Source organism: Spermophilus citellus (genome assembly GCF_964194105.1).
Source record: "Spermophilus citellus genome assembly, chromosome: 7".
NCBI classification, from domain to species: Eukaryota; Metazoa; Chordata; class Mammalia; order Rodentia; family Sciuridae; genus Spermophilus; species Spermophilus citellus.
Genome location: NC_138188.1, coordinates 126,430,024 through 126,452,350, shown reverse-complemented (window position 1 = coordinate 126,452,350; position 22,327 = coordinate 126,430,024). Strand labels below are relative to the sequence as shown.

The 22,327-nt window shown below is 32.3% G+C and overlaps 1 protein-coding gene across 2 annotated transcripts in view; it reads left to right on the top strand.

Annotated features, from left to right (window-relative positions):
• ZNF654 (zinc finger protein 654) overlaps positions 1-22,327 on the top strand; it is a 75,731-nt gene that overhangs the window by 10,173 nt on the left and 43,231 nt on the right. For both annotated transcript variants that reach the window (XM_081302858.1, XM_081302857.1), the window contains exon 2: positions 14,490-14,635. In XM_081302858.1, the coding sequence (XP_081158984.1) occupies positions 14,490-14,635 (146 nt within the window). The remainder of the gene's footprint in view (positions 1-14,489; positions 14,636-22,327) is intronic.

Genomic DNA, 22,327 nt, shown 5'->3' with positions numbered 1-22,327 from the left:
ACATGGGTTTGGGGATTAAGTTTTCAACATATGAAATTGTGGGGGAAATATTCAAACTATAGCACTGATGATTGATGTGTGTATATTATGTTTTTAATATCTGGAAATCACATTGGGATGTTTTGTATGTATACAAACATATAACTATAACTCATAGTTTCAGTGTTTTCTATGCCTTGGAAAGTATGAAAAGTACTTAGCCTTTTTTTTTTTTTAATCTTCCACATACATGTGGAATATGACATTATTCTCACTTTACAGATCAGGAAACTAAGATAAGAAATTAAGTGGCTTGACTAAGTCATGTAGCTAGTATGTGATAATCAGACTGGAACCTGGCCAGTCTGCCAAGAATCAGCCTGTGTACTTCCCTAGTACAATACACATATACACTGTATTATACCTGGGAATATCTACTTGGTATGTATTATAGTATCTGCATATTATAGATATGCATCTATTTGATACTGTAGCATATTAATATTGATTGAGCTGAAGTAGTGGAATGGATATTGATTAAACAGTAAAAAAGACCCATAGCAGCAAAAACTGAAGATGTTCATGAACATGAAAGAAAGACAAAAAAAAATTAAAGATATTAGAAGTTCCTGGCAGGAAGTTATTCTCAGTTCTTTGAATATTCCTCCTTAATCCATTTAAATGGGATATGCTTAGAAGCAGTGACTTACTATAGCAGTTATTCTCTGATTAAAGCTCTGATTACAAACAGTAGAAGTTATTTGTGTTTTGAATGCAGGAAGGTATGGGATACGTTTTAAATGTTTATAAATGATTAAATTTTTACTTTCCCATATTTTAGATTTAACATTGAGTAATCCTACAAAATCAAAATGGATAATACATTTTTGGATTTTATTTAATTTGTTCTATTACCATCCTTTGAAAAACTTCCCAGAGCTCTCCCAGATTATAGAATTAGTAAAGTTTAAAATTTGTATATTCCATGCTCATGAAGGTGTGGTTAAAAAATGCCTATCTCATTTTCAGTTGGGGGAGTAAAAAAACATCACAACCTTTTGTCCTACAATTCATCACAGTATATTAGAAATCTGAATAATAATTTATACCTTTTGACATAATCATTCTTATCAAACTATATATTATATATTATGTTATATTAATGTGTATTTTCTTATAGAACTTTATATTCGAAAATATAAATTTGGAAATAAAGCTTTTCATTATAAGATTAATTATAATTAATGAAATAATGAGTTAAAAATGGGAAAGCAACCAGAATCTTTAAAATAATTGAGTATATTTTTAACTTCCCAAAACTAAAATATTATTCAGCCATAAAACTGTTTTTAATAACTGTGTGATGATCTAGAAAAAAAATCCATTCCCAGCATAGTCACATCCCAAATTTAGAGGAAAAGTGTTTTGAAGAAAAATCAGATGAATTATTTCACTAGAACAGGATTTCTTGATGATAATCCATAAGAGCCATTTGCATACTTCAGGAAGGCTTGAACCTTCTGAAATTACTTGTAAAAACTTAATTTCCATTTTCTTTTGTGAGCTAGTCCAAGATTTTTTATGATTCTCTTAATTTTAAAACTTGCCATACAAACAAATAAGGCAACAACAATCCAGACACACCAAAAGTTGTAAACCTTTGCTGTAATCCATAGGTAGCGCTGCCTATTTTTGCAAGTAAGCTTCATTGGAATTTGCCCATTCATTTCTATATTTTTCAGTGACTGCTTTCATGATATAGCTGGATTGAGTAATTGGGGTGAAGGATGTATGACCCATAAACTATTTTCTGGTTCTTTAAGAAAAAAATATGTCAATTCCTGTCCTAGATTCTCATTTATTCGTTGCAACCATTTTATAAGTATATTTTTATCTTAATTTTATGAATGATGCAGCTGAGACTCAGGTTAAGTACCTACTCCCAAAATATGTAGCTAGGAAAGGGAAATATGTCAAGATGCTATTTAATTTATTTGATTTCCTACATGTTATGCTGTGTTTATATAGAGTGTGTATGCAATTTTTGTTTCCCACAATGGCAGATGATTTGAAGCCCTGGGGCGAGGGTCCAGCAATTTATGTTTTACACAAGCCTTCCAGGTTCTGATACTAATTCTAATGCATACTAAAGTTTTAAGATCCACTGAACTAGAACGTCACTGAACTAGAATGTAGAAATTATTGGTAGGTATTAGATTGGGGAAAAAGTATTGGTCTGGATCTTGGCTTAGGGTTTTAAATTTTGTAGAGCAAAGCAGTGTCATCATTAATTAATCTTAAAATGTTTTAAGGTAGACTAGAGGAGTTAAAGAATGAACTACCTACACAAAGAAAGGAAACTTTATTAATTTTTTAGAAAGGGAGTGACTAAGGGCCTGGGTGAATGATTGCAGTGAAAATAGAGTGGCAGGAATGGTTTCAAGAAATATAGTGGAAATAAAGAATTTAGCTGAATCTTGTTGATTGTAAAAACAAGACAAAAGAATTCTATGAAATTCTAAGATTTCTATTAAATTGCATTGAGTTTTTTATCTGAATATCGGTATATGGTAGTAATATTAGCAATAAATAGTAGATGGTAGAGGGAACAATTAAGACATCTAAATTAACACTATGATTTTCATTCTATTGGATTAGAAAAGTTAGTAAGTTTCTTTAAAAAAGAAAGGAATAACAGAATTTGTTAATCATTAGCCATAATGTACATTAATTAATCTTGAGGATATCTTTCCCATTTAGAACAATTAATTTTAAGGTAACTGATAATTAAGTTTATTGAACTATAAAACTTAAATGGACTTTGAATAGAGGCTGCTTTTCTGTTTTAGTTAATTTAGGTATGATTTTTGTTGTTGTTGTTGTTTTTTGTTCCTTCAGTGCTGGGGATTAAATCCAGGGCCCCTTGTATGTTTAGTATGTGCTCTACTACTGAGCTACATCTCTTCCTCATGATAGTTTTTAAGTTTAAAGTTTTCTTTTAAGTTGTAATTTGGGGATGTAAGTAGCTTTGGTACAGGAGACTAAATGTATCATATTTAGTCAATTGAAAGGCAGTATATCAAATTTGATTGAGTGAATGTCTCCTATTTTACAAGAAGAAAATCTAGAGTCCAAAGATTAAAATCTCAAATTCCTTCCTTTCTAGAATGTTGCCTCATCTAAACCAAAGGGTCTCTTGTGGTTTAGAGGAGGGGATTTTTCAAGCTGTAGCTTAGGTTGTCTTCCTCTGTTTTGGGTGGCTTCCTTCACCTCACTAAAGGATAATTATTTAAATGCCAATCTTTTTGTTTTTTAAGAGTTCAGAAAGTCAGGGGCTGGAGATGTGGCTCAAGCGGTAGCGCGCTCGCCTGGCATGTGTGCGGCCCGGGTTCGATCCTCAGCACCACATACCAACAAAAAGATGTTGTGTCCGCCGAGAACTAAGAAATAAATATTTAAAAAAAAATTCTCTCTCTCTCTCTCTCTCTCTCTCTCTCTCCCCCCTCTAAAAAAAAAAAAAAGAGTTCAGAAAGTCAGTAGGTGAAATATTTATTATTGAATGCAGTCCAATACTCATTAAATCTAGAAACACTAGTAATTCCCTGAATTTAGCATATAGTACAGTTGACTCTCATTACTTTTGCCAGTATGATTTAATGATATTGGAGGGAAGAGGGAGAATGCCCGGGAAATAGGATAACTAGTCAGTTTTTCTCTTCAACCTTAGCATGGTGCCAATCTTTTGTACCAACTTGCAGACATTGTAACTTGTACCTTAATTTTACCAGTAAAACTCATCAACAATTACCTGTTATTGTTTCTGAAGTTTATGCTTTTTAGAGCCCAGTGAAGATAATATCTGGTCTTTTCTTTTTCTTAGTCCTTTTTAAAAACTCTGCTTTTAATTGCTCTAGGTCTTTCATAATTTGTTAAACTTTATTGGCAGTGTAAACATTTCTTTTACACTGCTTATCACATTGCTTTCAGCAGTGGTAGGATATGTCATGTCATTTTAGATAAACATAGCTGGTTTTTATTTTTGTTTACATTTTAGGCTATTCTTAAGTCTGGCTGGCCTCTTTCTTTTCCTTTTTCTTTTCTTTTTGCTCTTTCAGTCTCTTACAGTATCTTCCATAATACAGAGATGAAAGTCAAGGAGTCCTCAATTCATCCAAAAGCTTTCAGTATCAAAAACTTTTGCCCACTGTCATCCTCCTTACTTTAGAAAATCTTGGTAGCCCAAACATTAAACCTAGCACTGACCTCTTTGTTTCTCTTTAACATTTGCCTTTCCTGTTCACTCCTGAGACCTAACTTTCTGGTGCACTTTCCTTTATAGTACCTTGCTGTATGATGTTGCCATTTGTAATAATTGTTAACAAGAAATGTACCTGAAATGGTTCAGTATTTTAAGATAATATCCCTCCCTTTAATTTTTTTTTTTTTTTTTTGTGGTTGTAGATGGACTGAATGCCTTTACTTAATTTGTTAATTGAACCCAATGCCTCACACATGCTAGGCAAGCTCTTTGCAACTGAACTACAGCCCCAGCCCTCTCCCTTCTTTTTTACTTCTCAAAGCTGTACAGATTTTATGTTACCTTGTATGGTAGTCTCAGTTTTCAAGGTGCAGTTTTTTTGCTTTCTCTTATTATCATTTTTTCCATCTGCCTTTAAAAGAGCATTTTACCACACTTAGATTTCTGATCTGGTTGAATCTTGATATTTCCATCCTACAGTTAACTTCTGTCTCTCAGTCAGGTACCATCGGAACCAGTTATTCTTCCTTTCTTATAAATAACAACTATAATGTTTCTTTTCCTCCCTGTTCCATTTTTAAGACCAGTTAGTTTGGTATATAACTCATTTTTCTCTTTTGGTATCTTTCTAATGTAGCTTTTGAGGGAACTCATATTCCTAAGGAAATTCCTACCTTTCCCCACCTTAATCTTATTTTTCTTTATTTCTTCTGTTATTTTAATGTAAGTATATCTTTTATTTTTTAAACAGATTTAGTTCATCTTGAGGCTGAGCAAACCCGGTACTTAGTGTTTGTTCACCTCTCATTTTAATTTGATCATCCCTTTCTCCTTATGTATGTATTCTTAGATTTCCCTATTCAGGTACCAATTATAATGTTTATGAAGAAAACATTAACTACTATATACTCTCCCCTCTATTTTCAAAACAAATGGGAACTCACATAATTGACAGGGGTCAAAGTTTATTTAACGCCTTTAAAATGATGTGTTCATAAGAGGAAAGTCAAATTTTCAAACAGATTCCCAGGCTACCATGTGTAGGTCTTAAGCTGCCTCACATGCAGTGAATGCAGAAAACTCAAGAAAAAGACAAATAAAACCTGTACATTAACCTTGTCCTGGAGCTAGTGGGTTTTCACTAGTATTGTTGACTTTGTTTTACTTATATGATCATAGTAAGGGAATTTTAGGGGAGGATGAAATTTGTTCTCACAGTGATAACTTTTGAGAAAGTACTAAGTTCTTGTTTTATGAATGTGAGAGTGTAGAGAAAAAAAGAGAAGTAGTTTCCTAAATATCCAGAATTTAGGAAGAGGACAAAAAAAGAAGAATTGAGATAGAGGAGAAGAATACTTGATGGGTTTTTGTGGTTTACTGGTCCCTTCTCATCTCTCTTTCACTTACCAGTATAGGAATTCTGCTTTCTAATTCGTTGCCTTGGCTTATAGATGAAGTTGATAGGCACAATAAGAAGGAAAAGTTATGTACTTATGTTTTATGGGAAGTCATTGTCCCTCATTTTATTCATAAAGCATACAAAAACTTCCAATTGTGAGAATAATATAAAAATACACTGCTTCTGAGATAGCGATACCTTTTCTTAATTGAAATAACATGGATGAAAAATAAATGAAAAATGCTGTATATTGTTCAAGTACAGACTGACAAAACTACAGCTTAGCAGAATATTGGAAAAACAGAAGTCACAATTAGTTTTAAATACTAATACTAAATATCTTTGTTCAAAGTCTTATTTACAGTGTGTTTAATGGCAGTCTGCTGTAAAGCCAAAGTTGATTTTTAATGTGGAGGTAATTCTTTGTAGCATATAACTGTACTGTATTTTTTTCATGACTTACCAGAAACCCTTTATTTTGTTTATGTATTGAATTTTAGGTGGATATTGTGACAGTAAAAACTACTTCATGGGCTGAATTATTTTATTAAGTGAATTTGCGTTTAATATGGTAATGCTAAATCTAGAATTCTTGTATTAGCAAGTATAATACCCTTTGTTTTAAACTTTTATGTATATTTGATTGATTTTTGTGCTAAACTAATTTAGTAGGATTTTGATATATATTTTCTTTCCTTTTGGATGGAATGAGTTCCTTTGGTATGACTTTATTGAATTTTGTTCTTTCCTGTGTGTGTTCATTATCTTCTGTTAAATCAATGAATATGAATGCTTTGGGTAGAAAAATATAACTACTTCATTTTAAAAATATGTTTTCTCACAAGGTGAATGATTTTCAAGTTAGGAACTAACTGTGGCTAAAAGAATTAAAGACCAAAATATGTAAGTAAATCTGGTATGAGTTTCAAAGTAAGTGTAAATCTCTCAGGTAAATGACAACTTAGTACACTGTGGGGAACAAGGAACATTTTGTATAAAATTATAGTAGTGTTTGAAGAAACAGAAAACTGAAGAGATGTCATAAATCTAGATATGGGTAAATACTCTGCTTTTTTAAAAGGTGGTTTTGGGAATGATGAAGACTATTAAAAGTAGTATAACATGGAGTAGAATACTGAAGTTTATTAAATAAAAAAGGAAGTCAGTACTTAGAAAAGGGTTTTTTTTTTTTTTGATCGTTGGTCATTTCGGGATCATTAAATCAGATCATTGAAAGTTTTTATTTCTACTTCTTAAAAAATAGGATTACTGGGCTGGGGATGTGGCTCAAGCGGTAGCCACGCTCGCCTGGCATGCTGCGGCCTGGGTTTGATCCTCAGCACCACATACAAAGATGCTGTGTCCGCCGAAAACTGAAAAAAAAAAATATTAAAATTCTCTCTCTCTCTCTCCTCTCTCTTTAAAAAAATAGGATTACTGGTAAAAGATATAGGAGATGTGACAGCCTTGGGATATATAGATTTCATCAGTTTTTTATTTTACAAAAGTTTTTCAGGACATTCTTATGGAAAGAAGGAGATATGAGGAGGTGGATTAGTGTTAGTAATTGATCACTCTTGCTAAAAAGATATTTGTTAATTGTCCTTAATATATACTGAAGGATCTGAATTTGGCTCTATTATGTGTGAATTATTTTTTTATATACAACCTTGATGTGTCAGAGTTTGTGTGACTGGCAACACAAACTAGGAGTAAAAACTAATGTATTAGCTAGATATGTAGGTAGGACTGAAGGTTTGGGCCAGACACCAGGAAAGGGAAAAAATGAAAGTTATGGGATACAGAAGAACTGATTTAATAGTAATCTGTATGGAAAATATATAGCATTTTTGTAAAACCTATTTTCAAACTGTATAAATATAATCATAGGGTCAAAAACAGGGATGCAATAAGCCCACTGATTCTGATTGAATTGTCTAGAGTCTTATGTTCCATTCTGGGAACTATATTTAAAAGGAACATGGATGACAATTTGGAGAATAAGCAGGATATACTAGTGAGAACCGTGAAAATTTTGGAGACTATTGGGAAATATTTGAAATGGCTGAAAGCATGTGTTTAATTTAGAGAAGAGAGAGAAGAGTCTATGAAAATGTGAATGATAGCTGGTTTATAAAGTTTGACACAGTGTTCTGTTTGTTTATATAATTTTAGAAATTTAAACTAGAACTAAAGGATGTCCATAGCTTTTGCTTAATAATAAAGAATTTTCCAATAAATGAGTCTGATCTGTTAAATCGAGTACATTTGTCTTTTGAGGAAATGAATTATCCATTAGTAGCAGTATTAATATTCTTTACCCCTCTAAGAGTGATATAATAATGGGTTTTCATGTTTTGATTGGTAGGTTGGACTAGAAAATCTTCTATATACTTTTTAACAGTAAGATTGTAAGGATTATTAAGATTTAAGGACACTTACTCCATCTTCTAATTAGTAAAGGTTTAGTTTTACCACCTGCATAGAACCTTTTAAAGACCTTCAGGTTTTAGAAATATAAACTTAAGGAGTAAAGAATAAAGAATGCTCCTTTAGGGCTGGGGTTGTGGCTCAGTGGTGGAGTGCTTGCCTGACATGTTTGTAAGGCACTGGGTTCGATCCTCAGCATCACATAGAAATGAATATATAAATAAAGTTATTAAAAAAAAGAACTTCCTTTATTAAGCATTGGAAAGTACTAGGTTTTAGGTTGTTTGCTACCACAGATCTAAACAACTTTTACTTTATTAGAATGTATTTCTAAACCATTTTGATAGTTTTTAGATTTTTGTTTACGGAGTTATCCTGATAGAACAAGCCAAAATGACAAAAAACATTTTTTTTTTTTTAGTTGTAGTTGTCAGTACCTTTATTTTATTTATTTATATGTGGTACTGAGGCTCAAACCCAGGGCCTTGCATGTTCTAGGCAAGCGTTCTACTGCTGAGCCACCCAATTTATTTTTGATTGTAGAGTTCTTTCTTTCTTTCTTTCTTTCTTTCTTTCTTTCTTTCTTTCTTTCTTTCTTTCTTTCTTTCTTTCTTTCTTCTTTTTTAATCTTCATTCACCATTGTTAATTGTAAAAACAATGAATTCTTAGGTATATTTCAGGCATGAGACATTTTATTTGTTTTGCTTTATCTAGAATATGCTTCATTTGTTATATAAGTATAGAACTAAATAGTTGGAACTCAGCAGTGGTTTTTGAGTAGATTTTGAGAGTGACCTGTTTCCTTGCTAAAAGTTTAAAGTTTATTGTACTTAATCATGTTTGGAAACAAATAATTAACCATGTCATAACTTTGCTATAATATAGTCACTAAAATCTTAGTTCTTCAGTAGGCTTGTGATTAAGGCAATATTAAATTCATTTTACTGAAGAGTTTTTATATTTGTTAGATTACATATCTGATAAATGAGAGCTGAAACTCAAACTAGGTCTGTATGATTCCAAAGCCTATACTCAGAGAATAGCAGCTTATAAATGCATAGATGGTAGTGATCTGTGTTGAACAAATAGAGATATGTGTTAGAGCCATTTAGAAGCTTTTAAAATGGAAGATAATTGCAACATGTCTTCTGAATGATTTCATTGTAAACAAGTGGTGAAATTAATATTAGTGAACACCTTGACTGTGAACTATTCAAAATAATGAAGGCTGATGACAATGGAGATTTCAAGGAGGATGACAGCTTTTCGAACTAAGAGAAATAAAATTGTTAATGATCTAGTCTATTAATCATTACCTGAGTTTAGACATCAGGATCATTGTTTGCTCAACGACAAACTAATATTTGGTGTCCTTCCTTGTTATATAAGATTAAAAAAAGGAGAGCCCACTTAAATAGATAACCGTGTTTCAGTTGATCACATTAAATGATTTTTTGGTTGTTTCTGAACTATTACATTTCCATATTTTTGTACATGCGTGAATTAGCTTAAGCTGCCACAACAAAATGCCTTAAGCTGGGTATCTTAAACAACAAAAATTTGTTGTTTAACAGTGCTGAAGGCTAGAAGTTCCAGATCAGGGTACCAGCATGGTCAGGTCCTTGTGAGAAATGTCTTCTTGGTTTGTAGATGGTATCCTTCTGGCTGTGATGTGACTTTTCCTTGGTGCATGCTTGTAGAAGAGAGATCTCTTTCCCATTTCTTTTTTCTAAGACTACTAATCCTATCATAATAAGTTTCCACATGACCTCATTTAACCTTAATTACTTCCTAAAACTATGTCTAAATACAGTCACATGGGAGATTAGGACTTCATCATATGGGATTTTAGATGGACACAATTTAGTCCATAAGAGTTTAAATGGCCTTGCTTTTTAAAATATATTAGTTGTAGATGGACACGATGCCTTTATTTTATTTATTTATTTTTATGTGGTGCTGAGGATTGAACCCAGTGCCTCACACATGCCAGGCAAGCATTCCACCACTGAGCCACAACGCCAGTCTCTATATGGTGTATTTTAGTGATGTTAAATTAGTAATATTTTTACTTTCTAAAAGGTTTACATTAAATCAGTATTTTGACTATTTTGACAGACTGAGTCTGTGCTCATTCTTACATTAAATTTATGCTGGTAAATTAAGATGTGACACTATATAGTACACATTGTATCACTTTTGGGGGGGGAGGTGTATATATGCCTGTAAATGGGAATGCTGAGAAAGCACTGCAATACTACTTGACTATTCCAGCATCTTTTTTTGGAAGAAGTTTTGCCCTTCTCTTCATTGCCCCTTATATCATGGCTTGCTTCTACCCTTAGCTGTAAGTTCTTTCAAAAGTGTTCATATGGTCTCCAAAAATACCACAAAAATGTTTGTTTCTTTTGTGTGTGTGTTGGGGGCGGACGACTAGGGTTTGAATGAATGAGCTACATCCATACTCCTTTTTAAATTTTGAGAATAGTGTCTTGATAAATTGCTGAGGCTGGCCTCAAACTTGCCGTCCTCTTACATCTCCATCCTATGTCACTGTGTTTAGGTGTGCAGTACCATTCCTGGCTGAGGAAAGGGTTTCTTCCAATCCCTAAAGGACTGCAGACTTTGATTTTCCACTTTTAAACACCATTTTCTTTAAGAATCGAGTACTGTAGTAAGGACAGATTTTTAAGATCTAGGTAAATATCATTCCTATTGTTTATAGCAATTTCAGCATTATTCTTATCTATCATTATGTTAAGACTGTTAGTTATTAAAATATGAAAAAGAAATTGGAAGATATGTTGTTTTCTGCACTGTGGCCTGGTAAAGCACATTCACATTCTGATGTCATAGTATCAGCTCCCATTTGCTGAAAGCTTATGGTAGCACTCAAAGTAGGAGAAAAGTTTCCAAGTAATAGGGCAGTGTAATTGTTTATATATTTTAAGGAAAATATTTCAAAGAGAGATAGTGTTACAGTGAATTAGCACTGCATGACATTAGTGTAAAAATACATTGAAATGTCATTTAATTTTTTTTTTATGCCTCTTCAAGGGTATTGTAGCAAACCTGTTGGAGATGTTTGCTCACCAGGACTTTTTTTTAAATGTTAGGTTTGGGTTCAGCTAGATCAGGCAAGGTAGTGGTAAATAAGGGTGGCTATAATGAGAAACATAACCTGAGAAAATAGAAGTCTTCTAAGGGAGAAATGAAGTCCATAAATTGGAAATGAATAAGGTGTAAGTAAACATAAATTAGGGGAAACTATTTGGGATTGGAGATAGAAAGTTGTGAGGTTGTCAAAAATCTATTTTTTTTTTTAATGTGGCACCAAAGTGGTATGGTGGCCTGAAAGAGACAATAAAGTTAGCCAGAGATCCTAGTGAAGAGAAAATTTGGAAACAAGGTCATATTGTTTATTTGACATTCATTCTTTACTGGACTTTAATGGTTTGGAAAGATCCTACTTGGGGCAAGCATAGCTAGGAGTACTTTTTATTTTTTCTTAGCTAGTGAGAATCACAAGATCTAGAAGAGATACAGATTTTCAGAAATAATCCCCTCTAGTTTTACTTTTTATCCGAATATGTTCCCAGATAATTGTAGAAAATGTTCAGGGTACCAGGTATTACCATTTGGAATTGTTGAAAATTATAAAGATTCTGAGATTTTATCCAGGTAATCCTTCCACAATTTCATGAATGCTGGCAGAAGACTTAAAACATTTGCTCAGGAAAAAAGGACTCTTATTAATCATGGCCCAGCAAACAACTTGATTTTCATGTTTATGATGGTTGCTCTTGCCCTTCAAGTCTCATGTGGTTGATGTGAGTGGCCCAGATGGATAATGAATTGAGTAGGTTTCCATCCATCTGAGGAACCTCAAACTTAAGGAACCCTAATCTTATATAATGTTCTGTAAGCATGTCTTCTGACCTTGCCTCAGCAGAAGAGTCTGACTTTTTATTCTGGACAGTTGAGGCTTACTGCTCTGGAGGGAAACATCATCTCTTATTTTCAAGGTTGTTCCCTACATGTGTCTTTGAAAAGATGAATAATTTTGAAAAGAACTTCATGAAATTAATTGACAGAGCCAAGACTGGAGGCATCACAATACCAGACCTTGAACTATACTATAAAGCTATAGTAATAAAAATGGCATGGTATTGGCACCAAAATAGACCAATGGTACAGAATAGAAGACACAGAGATAAACCCACATAAATATAGTTATTTCATAGACAAAGGTGCCAAAAACATATGGAGAAAAGATAGCCTCTTCAACAAATGATGCTGGGAAAACTGGAAAACCATATGCATCAAAATGAAACTAAACCCCTATCTCTCACCATGCACAAAACTCAACTCAAAGTGGATCAAGGACCTAGGAATTAGAACAGAGACGCTGTACCTAATAGAGGAAAAAGTAGACCCACATCTTTATCACGTCAGATTAGACCCCAACTTCCTTAACAAGACTCCTAAAGCACAAGAAATAAAATCAGGAATCAATAAATTGGATGAATTCAAACTAAAAAGCTTCTTCACAGCGAAAGAAACAATCAATAAAGTGATGAGAGAGCCTACATTTTGGGAGCAAATTTTTGCCACACGCACGTTAAAGCACTAATCTCTAGGATATATAAAGAACTCAAAAAAACTTAACACGAAGAAAAAAAAAACGACCCAATCAATAAATGGGCTAAGGAGCTGAACAGACACTTCTCGGAAGATATACAATTGATCAATAAATATATGAAAAAATGTTCAACTTCCATAGTAATTAGGAAATACAAATCACCCTACTCTAAGATTTTATCTCACTCCAGTCAGAATAGCAGTTATCAAGAATACAAACAACAGTAAATGTTGGCATGGATGTGGGGGAAAAGGCACACTCTCATACATTGCAAATGGGATTGCAAATCGGTGCAACCAATCTGGAAAACAGTATGGAAATTCCTTAGAAAACTTGGAATGGAACCACCATTTGATTCAACTATCTCACTCCTTGGTCTATACCCAAAACACTTAAAATCAGCATACTATAGTAATGCAGCCACATCAACATTTATAGCAGCTCAATTCACAATAGCTAAACTGTGGAACCAACCTAGAAGCCCTTCAGTAGATGAATGGATAAAGAAACTGTGGTATATATACACAATGGAATATTACACAACATTAAAAGAAAATAAAATGATGGCATTTGCAGGTAAATGGATGGAGTTGGAGAATATCATGCTAAGGAAAGTAAGCCAATCTCCCCAAAACACAAAGGCCAAATGTTCTCTCTGATAAGTGGATGCTGATCCATAACAGGGGAGGGGCATGGGAAAAATGGAGAAACTTTGATTGGCAAAGGGAAGGGAGGAGTGGGGAGGGGGCCTGGAGACAGGAAAGATGGTGGAGTGAGATGGATATCATTACCCTAGGTACACGTATGACTGCACATATGGTGGATGCTACATCCTGTACAATCATAGCAATGAAAAGTTGTTCTGCAATTGTGTGCAATGTATCAAAATGCACTCTTCTGTCATATATACCTAATTAGAATAAATGAATAAATACATAAAAGCCATCTGGCCTGGAGAGCTTGGTTAGATGATTTATATGTATTGTGATTCTAAAAATTAATTTTCATTTCCCTGATACCTCATACAGATCAGGTTTCTGTATAAGATAAATGGAAAATAAATCAGAATTTCAGTACCTCCAAATTCAGTTGAACTTAAAGAATTATTTACTTTCGTGGTTTGGGAAGACCCAGACACAAAGCAGCTTTCAGTGCTGATGGCAACAGAAGGAATATTGATAAGTATTAGTCATCCACAGTAAATTATAAATATAATAAAGGAAAATTAAAGTGCAAAAGAAAAAAATGAATGACTGTATTCTGGACTCTTCCTAATAATAGGATATCTGTTAAATATTCACAACCAATGTATAACATTCATTTGTTGACAGAATGCTTAGAGCCTTATAAATAATAATGATGGTAATAACACACACTCCTCATTTTCTTTATTACTATATTGTAGCTATTTTAATATTTAATAATTGGTGTTTAACCAATTATTAAATAGCTGGATGTTATTAAATAGATGGATGTTATTAAATAGCTGGATATAGGACATGAAGAGCATTTGTTAGAAATTTGGTAAAGTTTAACAGTTGAATAGTAGTCATTCATATGCTGTTTTGTTTACATGTTTTTAAAGTTAGTAATTGATTTTATTTTCAGATGTATGCGATGAAAATAAATAGTACAGGACTTTCCCCCATCCTTCAGGTCATCTGTGTTCATGCTGAACTAAAGTTTTACTTTATCCAGTAAATTTTCTTCACACCTTTAAATTTGAAAAGTTGAGAACATTTTCTACAGTAACGTACTTTTTGGATTGCTTCCCTTTCAGGTGGTTGAAGATTATGCTGGAAGATGGCAGGTCCCATTGCCGCAACTTCAGGTTCTTCAGACAGCACTTTGTTGTTTTACTTCCGCCAGTGCATCATTCCCGGATGAATGTGAGCACGTACAATATGTTTTGAGTAGTCTTGCTGTGTAAGTACTCTTTTATTTCAAATAAGTATATTATTTTTATTGATGTATTTGAGAGATTGTTTTGATTATTTCTTCTTCTGAAGAAAATTTTCCTTAAATGCGCCCTAAATTTTTTTTTCATTTCCTCACTGAAGTATTTAGGTTTAATTTTGAATATTTAAACAAAAATTTACTTTAGTGTTAGAGTTAAATCGAATTTTGACACATAGATTCTTCTGATCACTATAAGCACTCGGATTTGCTTTTTAATTCCCCAGATTGCCTTTGCAATCAAATAGTAAGTCCCAGCAATTGAGGCCATGGTAATTAGCAGAGGGACCTTAAGATATGCCAGAAAGAAGTTAGGAAATTTTTTTTTTTTTTTTTTTTTTAATGTCTGTGGGAATAGTGAATTGAAGATTACAAACTGGGCACTTGAATTTCTCGTCTTTGTCCTCCCAGGTGTCCATTAAAATTATCGCAAAGAAGTAAAAGAGAAAGAGTGTAAAGAGAATAGAGAAGGATCATTATCAAATGAAAGATAACCACAATTTTCTTGAGTTCAGAAAGCAGATAGAGGAGAGATAATTGAAACCACGGAAACAAGTTACAACTTTTATTTGTTTATATTTATTTAGCTTTAAGTTTTACTCATACAATAATAGTGAAAGTATTTATCACCATTACTTAGGCAATAGAAAATATCAGGGAATGTCTTATAGGATTAGTATTAATTTTTATTTATTTTTTTGTATGTACATATTGGTTATTTGTAAAACATTTTTTTTTTAAACTATGTGTATCAGTTAAAATAAGATTTCCCTGTTCTGTAAGTAGGAATCCTTTCTGTCTTTCCTCCTTCCACCAACAGGGATGGAATTGGAACATGGTAGATATAAAATTTTATGGAGAATGAGATATTTTAGGAGTGTGCAGATAAAGGAATTGCAGGTTTTTCATTTAGCTCAGTCACTAGGCTTTAGGGCCAGGGTAGAGTAGCGAACTGTATTTATTACTTTTATTTTCTCCCAAAGAAATTAAATGATACTGGAGCATAGACCTGTACATTCTGGCATTTAAGTATACTTCATTGAAATAGCTAATTACTTAAAACCACAAAGAAAAAAATTATTAGTCAAGGAACCTAGATATGCTCACAAAGCTTCTAATTACTTGCTTATGGCCCTATTTTTAAATATTAATGGATATTCAGGAATCATCAGACATTTGAAGAATAACATGAAGAAAAACACAATGAAGGCAAACCAAAAAGAGATTGGAAGAATAGTGTTAATGCTTCAAAAACTAAAATATTAAAATGAAATATAAAATCTATAATTAACATTTTAAGAGATTTGAGAAGATACATATATATGTATATATATAAAAACATTAAAACAACATTGTGCTATGTGAAAGGAATAATGAGATAGCAAAAATGAGACTGAAATTAAGAAAATATGGTTAACATTTAAGGTTGGAAGAAATAAAGATATAAAGAAATAATAAATAATCAAGAATATAAAACAAACAAAATTTAACAGTACATGTTTAATTGATCTGTATATATTTAAAATTGTGAAATGGAAGAATTAAGAGTATAACATTGCTTACATTTGTAAAATTGAGACAGTATTTAAAAAAAAAAATCACTTAAAAATTTTTTTCTTTGTATTCATTTTGTGATGCCTAAAGGAATATGGGACTATATTAGGACTTTGTGATTGTAACTGAAAAACCTTACTCCAACTAACTAAGCAAATAAAAAAAATGATTTATTAGATTACTAAACCATGGAAAAGTAAGAACTAGAATTCATTTCAGGATCTTATGAGTTTAGGAAATAAAATATCATTTAGAACTCTTTTTTTCCTTTTTCATCTTTGCTTTTTTGGCTTAATTTTTTCAGAGCTGCTGACACTTCTAGGTTGAACTTTGCTAGGCATGGTGGTACACACCTATAATCCCCAGTGGTATAGGAGGCTGTGGCAGGAGGATCAGAAATTTGAAGTCAGCCTTAGTAACTTAGAGAGGCCCTAAGCAACTTAGCAAGACCCTGTCTCAAAATAAACAAAAAGTGGTAAGGATATGGCTTAGTGGTTTAAGTGCTCTGATACAACAAACAAACAACAACAAAAGAAGATTAAGCTTAGTTTATTAAACAAGGGAGAAGAAATACCTTTACCCCACTACTTCCAATCAAATATCTTGGGAAAATACCTGGCCCAACCTGTATTATGTGTCCACCATTTGGATTAATCACTCAGTTAAGAATCGGTAAAATTTTTGACTTGTTCTAATGACAAGTCCACCCCATGGTTGGGGAAAACAAGGATATTACATTGGTAGCCCCCAACCACAAAGATGTTAGAGAAATAAGCAGTTTCCTCAAGAAGTATGGCAGGCTGTGTAAAAGAAGGCTGGCTAGGTAGACAAAAATAGATGTTCAAAGAACATTTTTATATGATCTTATACAGGCTACTAAAATAGTTCCATTTATTCTCTACTGATTTTTGAGGAAAATAAGTATAAAAGAAATAAATTATTTTAAAGCAATTATTATTATTCTGTTTTTTCAGTGCCCATTAGGATTCCCTCCTTATCTTTGTTATAGTGTTGTAATGTAAAAATGCTTTTAGACCTTTCAAAAGTTTACTTTTATTTAAAATATCATATACTGACTTCTGTTTTATTGCTAGATTATTTACTACTGCTCATGTAATAAGTAATATTAAGCAGAATCAAATTTTACTTAAGACGGAGAATGCTTGGTGAAAGAAATTAGTAATCTGGATTACTAAGTAGTAATTTTATTTTATTTGGTACTGAGGATTGAACCCAGGGGTGCTTAACTTCTGAGTCACATGACAGGGTTTCACTGAATTGCTTAGGGCCTTGCTAAATTGCTGAGGCTGGTTTTGAACTCATAATTCTGTCTCAGCCTCCCAAGAGCCATTGGGATTACAGGCATGTGCCACCACACCTAGCAGTAGTAATGTTTCTTAAAAGGAAAATGTTCTGTATTCTTAGGATTTACTTTAATTTCCAGTTTTCTAGTGAACTATATTTTCCATGTCAGAAGAAAGATGGAGAATTAGCTAAATGCTGTTGTATTAAAAGAGTAGTAAGTTTGTAATGGCAGATTTTATTTTACCTAGATGAATTTTCTGGTCAAAGATTTATTTAACAATTATTCCATAATTACCCATTCATTTATTTTCTCTAAAACTCTGTGCTTGGTTCAAGTGATAAAATAGGAAATAAGAAAGTCCTGAAAGACTTTAAAGAGCTACAGAATAGTAAATCAGCAGTTATGTTATATAGTTGCAATTTTGATATACTTTCAGTAATCAGAGAACAAATCAAAGAACTTGATCTGGTCTGGGATGTCAGGGAAAATTTTCTGGGTGAACGAACACTTGCTGAGCTCTGAAGGAATGATAGGAATAACTTAGATGAAGGAGCTGCAGAATCATATTCAGCATTCAAGGCACCTGGACCAGGAAGTCAAATGTTAACAATTTGTTAAATTTAGAATGTGTTTGTAGAATTCTTTTTTATAATTTGCATCATTATATTCAAAATTTTTATATACTTATAGTAGATGTATATAAGTGTGCCAAGGAATTAACTTATTACATAATAAGTTTCTGTCTTATGCAATTATTTTATACATATAAAATACCTGTTGTATGTAAAATATGGAAGTTACTGTATTTTGCCCCACTTTCATAAAATCCTTTGCCCAGTTTGTAATTACATTTATATGAAGATCATCCTTCTGTAGGCTAGAAGACTTTAAAAACAAAGTTTCTATTAAGGTGTTCTTTACAGGGAAGGAAAGTGGATTATATTTTTATTTATTATCAGAGTATTTTTTTCCAAATGATTTGGAATGAATAGTCATGTAGAGAATTCTCTTTAAGTGTAATTGTCTAACTTTCTGGTTCTTTGTAAGCTGTATTTTCTAAAGAAATGAAGATTCATCTTTATAGATAAGAAACAGAGGTTTGAGAAATTGGGCTACTTTTGCAAAACTGAGTTAATTAAATTCTTTTTTGTCTTTCTTTTTGTTTTAGATTGATTGAATACTGTAAGTTTCACAGGTAAAAGGAAGCCAAACATTTTGAACCTGTGGACCCTTAGGCAGAGACCATAGAGCTTACTCATTTTATATAAAATAAAAGCAAATTTTAATGCTCTTTTCCTAGCTTTCTTTTGCCCAAAGGAAAGTAAATGTTCACAGATTTCAACATTCCAGGCAGAGATGAGTGATGGAACAGTAGATATTTGCCTGAAAGCCATTAGTCTACAAGCATCACTGAATGAGGAAACTAGTTCAGCTAGTAGCATTTGTATGTGCAGTGGCAAAGACAAAAAAGTTCATGTCCTGATGTATCATGTGCTTAGAAGACCAAAGACCCTTCTCTTTCAGCATTTTTGGGCTACTCCATGCATGTAATGGTAGATCATTAATCTTTTCTGATTATACTGCTTAATTGTACTATATTTCGAACGTAGCATTTATGCATAACTTTAGTTTCTGCTATACTGCAATGAAGTTTTATTTGCATATACAACTTAGATCTAGGCTTCAACCAATTTAGGAAATAGCCTAGAAATTAAAGGGAGAAGAACTAGTTTTATAGGTACATTTGTTTGAGTGTGGGGTGTGGAGTTGGGTGGGGGAGGTAGGTACTAATCACTATATCCCTTCTTCACCACATAGAATATTCTTAATGCTTCTTGACTCTTTTTAATTATATTGACCAACTTCTATTCAACACCTTTTTCAATTTGCATCCATTATCTTTACTGATTATTTGTTGCAGGTGTTATTTATTTATTTATTTATTTATTTATTTATTTTGAGAGAGAAATACAGATTGTGTAGCCTGTTTTTGTTTTCTCTGAGAAGAAAGATATTTTTCTTTTATTTAGGACTACTTATTTAGGTGACCTTATTTATTTATTTATTTATTTATTTTACAAAATCTTATTGTTTTGTTCTTTACTATTACATTGATATTTTGTTTTCAGGATGTATTATAGCTTAAGTTAATATTAGATAAACCTATGTACATTTGTTTGTATTGGTCATGTTTAGAAGCTCAAAATTTCAATTAGTGCTAGTTGTAACATCTTTATTTCTGTATTTATTTATTTATTTTTTTGCCTCTTCTGTTAATTTTTCTAAGTAGTTGAAACTGTAGTCATTTTTATGGGCACAGAGAGGGGGATAATCTAGTGGTAAATTTGTGTTTGCAGGAATGGAAAATGATCATGTGATGAGATATACTAAATATGGATAGGAACAGGATATGTGTACATCAAAATCTAGAGGAATGTACATGTAGAGTTTTGGAAAAATGATATTTATTGTTTTTCTGCTATAACTAAATGAAGAAAAGTTTGATAATTCTGTTGGCCAGTGTAGATACAAAATAATGACAGCAAAAAAGTAGGCTAAAAGCTATTGCTATTAGGAAGAACAATTATTCTTTAGAAGATGATGTATATAGTTATAAGGGTATGAATCTATTTCTGAATTTTTCTGATATTTGAATGCCTTAATCTTGTGCTAACTCAGATTACTAAAAAAGTACAGTCTTCTTTTCCACTAATATTTTTTGGTTTCTAGAACTAGAATGAGATACTATTAGCTTTACTGTAGAAGGAAGTAAGACAAATAAAAAGAAAAAAGAAATGCTTTTGTGATTATTAATAAATGATAAGATTTTGCTCATCATTGCTTATACAGAAATGTTTCCAGGCATTCCATCTTGGTCAAGTCATCAAATTTATGTATGCTTTTAATGTTTAAGTGCTAGTTGAAGTCTATAGGCTACAGTTTTCTTAAGCCTTGATATCTTGAAAAAGGTTTTCATTTTAGTTATAGAATTGGGCAAAGAAACTACTTCCTCCTTGTTCATTTTTGTTTTCTTTTTCATTTTTTTTTAAATTAAGATTTCAGTAAATACCTAGTTAGGAAAATGTAAGATATGCCAGTGCAAGGTGATTCAGTAGAGAGAATTAAATTCTTAGAACCAGTTTTAAAGGTATTAGAAGATCTAGAGACAGAGGGTGATGAACCTAGATATTAGCAACTATTCAAATTGCTTTAGCTCTTGAATAGGAGGACAAAGAGAAGTTATGAGACCCTAGAGACCAGGAGATGGTTGAGGAGGAGAAGCAGCACCAATTTGTGTGAAAGGGAATCTATGAAGAGATATAATCTATGAAGAGATATAAGGGAATCCTGAAACATAGGGGCAAGGGAGAAATAAGAATAAGGAAAAAACAAGAAAGGCTCTCATTTCTTCCTTCCTGCTGATTTCCAATTTTCTGCTATGACCTTCGTTTACCAATTATCAAAGTACACTGATTTCAGTATAACTGACAAGACTTTTTTTAAAAAAAAGACATTTCCACCAATTATTGCATTCTAGTTTGACAGTTTTGTTTTGTTTACCTTTTTCTTCCAGGACTTTAAAGATGTCCATTTACTGTCTTTTTAGTTTGCATTTTTTTTTTTTTTTTGGATGAACTATCAGCTGTCATTCTTGGCTGTTTCCATGTATATGATGTGGTATTTTGAAGTGGCTGCTTTAAAGATTTTCTATTGCTTTTTGTTTTTCCCCTTTCATTAACGATTCTGCTCTTGCACTTTTATTCTCCATGTAGCTCTTTAATCTCAAATAGTACAACCAGGGGCATACAAGTGAAAAGCTAAAATTAACTAAAGCATGAGAAATATCAGAGATCAGATTGACTACTCTAGAAGTAAATCAGAGTCTCAAATTTAGTTTGATAGGCTTGACATATTATTTCTGTTACTTTTTATTTAAATTTTGTGTAGATAATATCTGTTTATAATTCAAGAAGAGTGCTTAATATGCAGTGATAAATCCTTGCCATTTACATTTATGTGAGTTTCCATTATAGTAGTAAACTGATGTAATTATTTTCATTTCCTTCCAGAGATACTGTATGCTTACAGAAGAAAAGTGTTCATAATATTCTTTTCATCATTTTAGGCAGATATTGATATACTATGCATTTTATTTTGAACCTGTTTTCAAGACTTGGATATTGTTCCCTATAGGTGTAGAAAGAGCTTCATCAGTCATTAAATTGGCTATAGAGTGTCTGTCTTATAACTATAGTCCCTAACTAATGGATATTTAGTTTTGTTCCAATCTTTTGCTATAATCAATTATCCTTTAATGAATTATTATTCATTTGCCTAGCCTAGGAGTGAAATTCGAGATCAGAGATGAGATTTGTCATTTTTGTAAATATTGCCAAGTTTCCTCTGTAAAGGTTGAGTAAATTTCTAATTTATATTGTTGCCAGCAATTTAAGAGATCACCCATTTCCTCACACCTTTGTCAATATAGTGTCTTAAGACAAAACTTTATTATGATTATTTTCAAACATACGCCAAAGTAGAAGGAACAATATAAAGAACCATCCTTACCTCTCACCCAGCTTCAGCAATTAGCAGAATACTTCCAATCTTGTTTTGATTATATCTCCCTACTCCTTACCTCTTACTAGTTATCACTTTATTCCTAATTTTACTAAGTAATGTAATTTTCATATACTTAATTTTTTCCATTGTAAGTATATAATTTTATGATATAGTAGTAAATCTATAGTGATGTGCAGCCATCAACACAATCTAGTTTTACCACATTTTTATGAACCTCC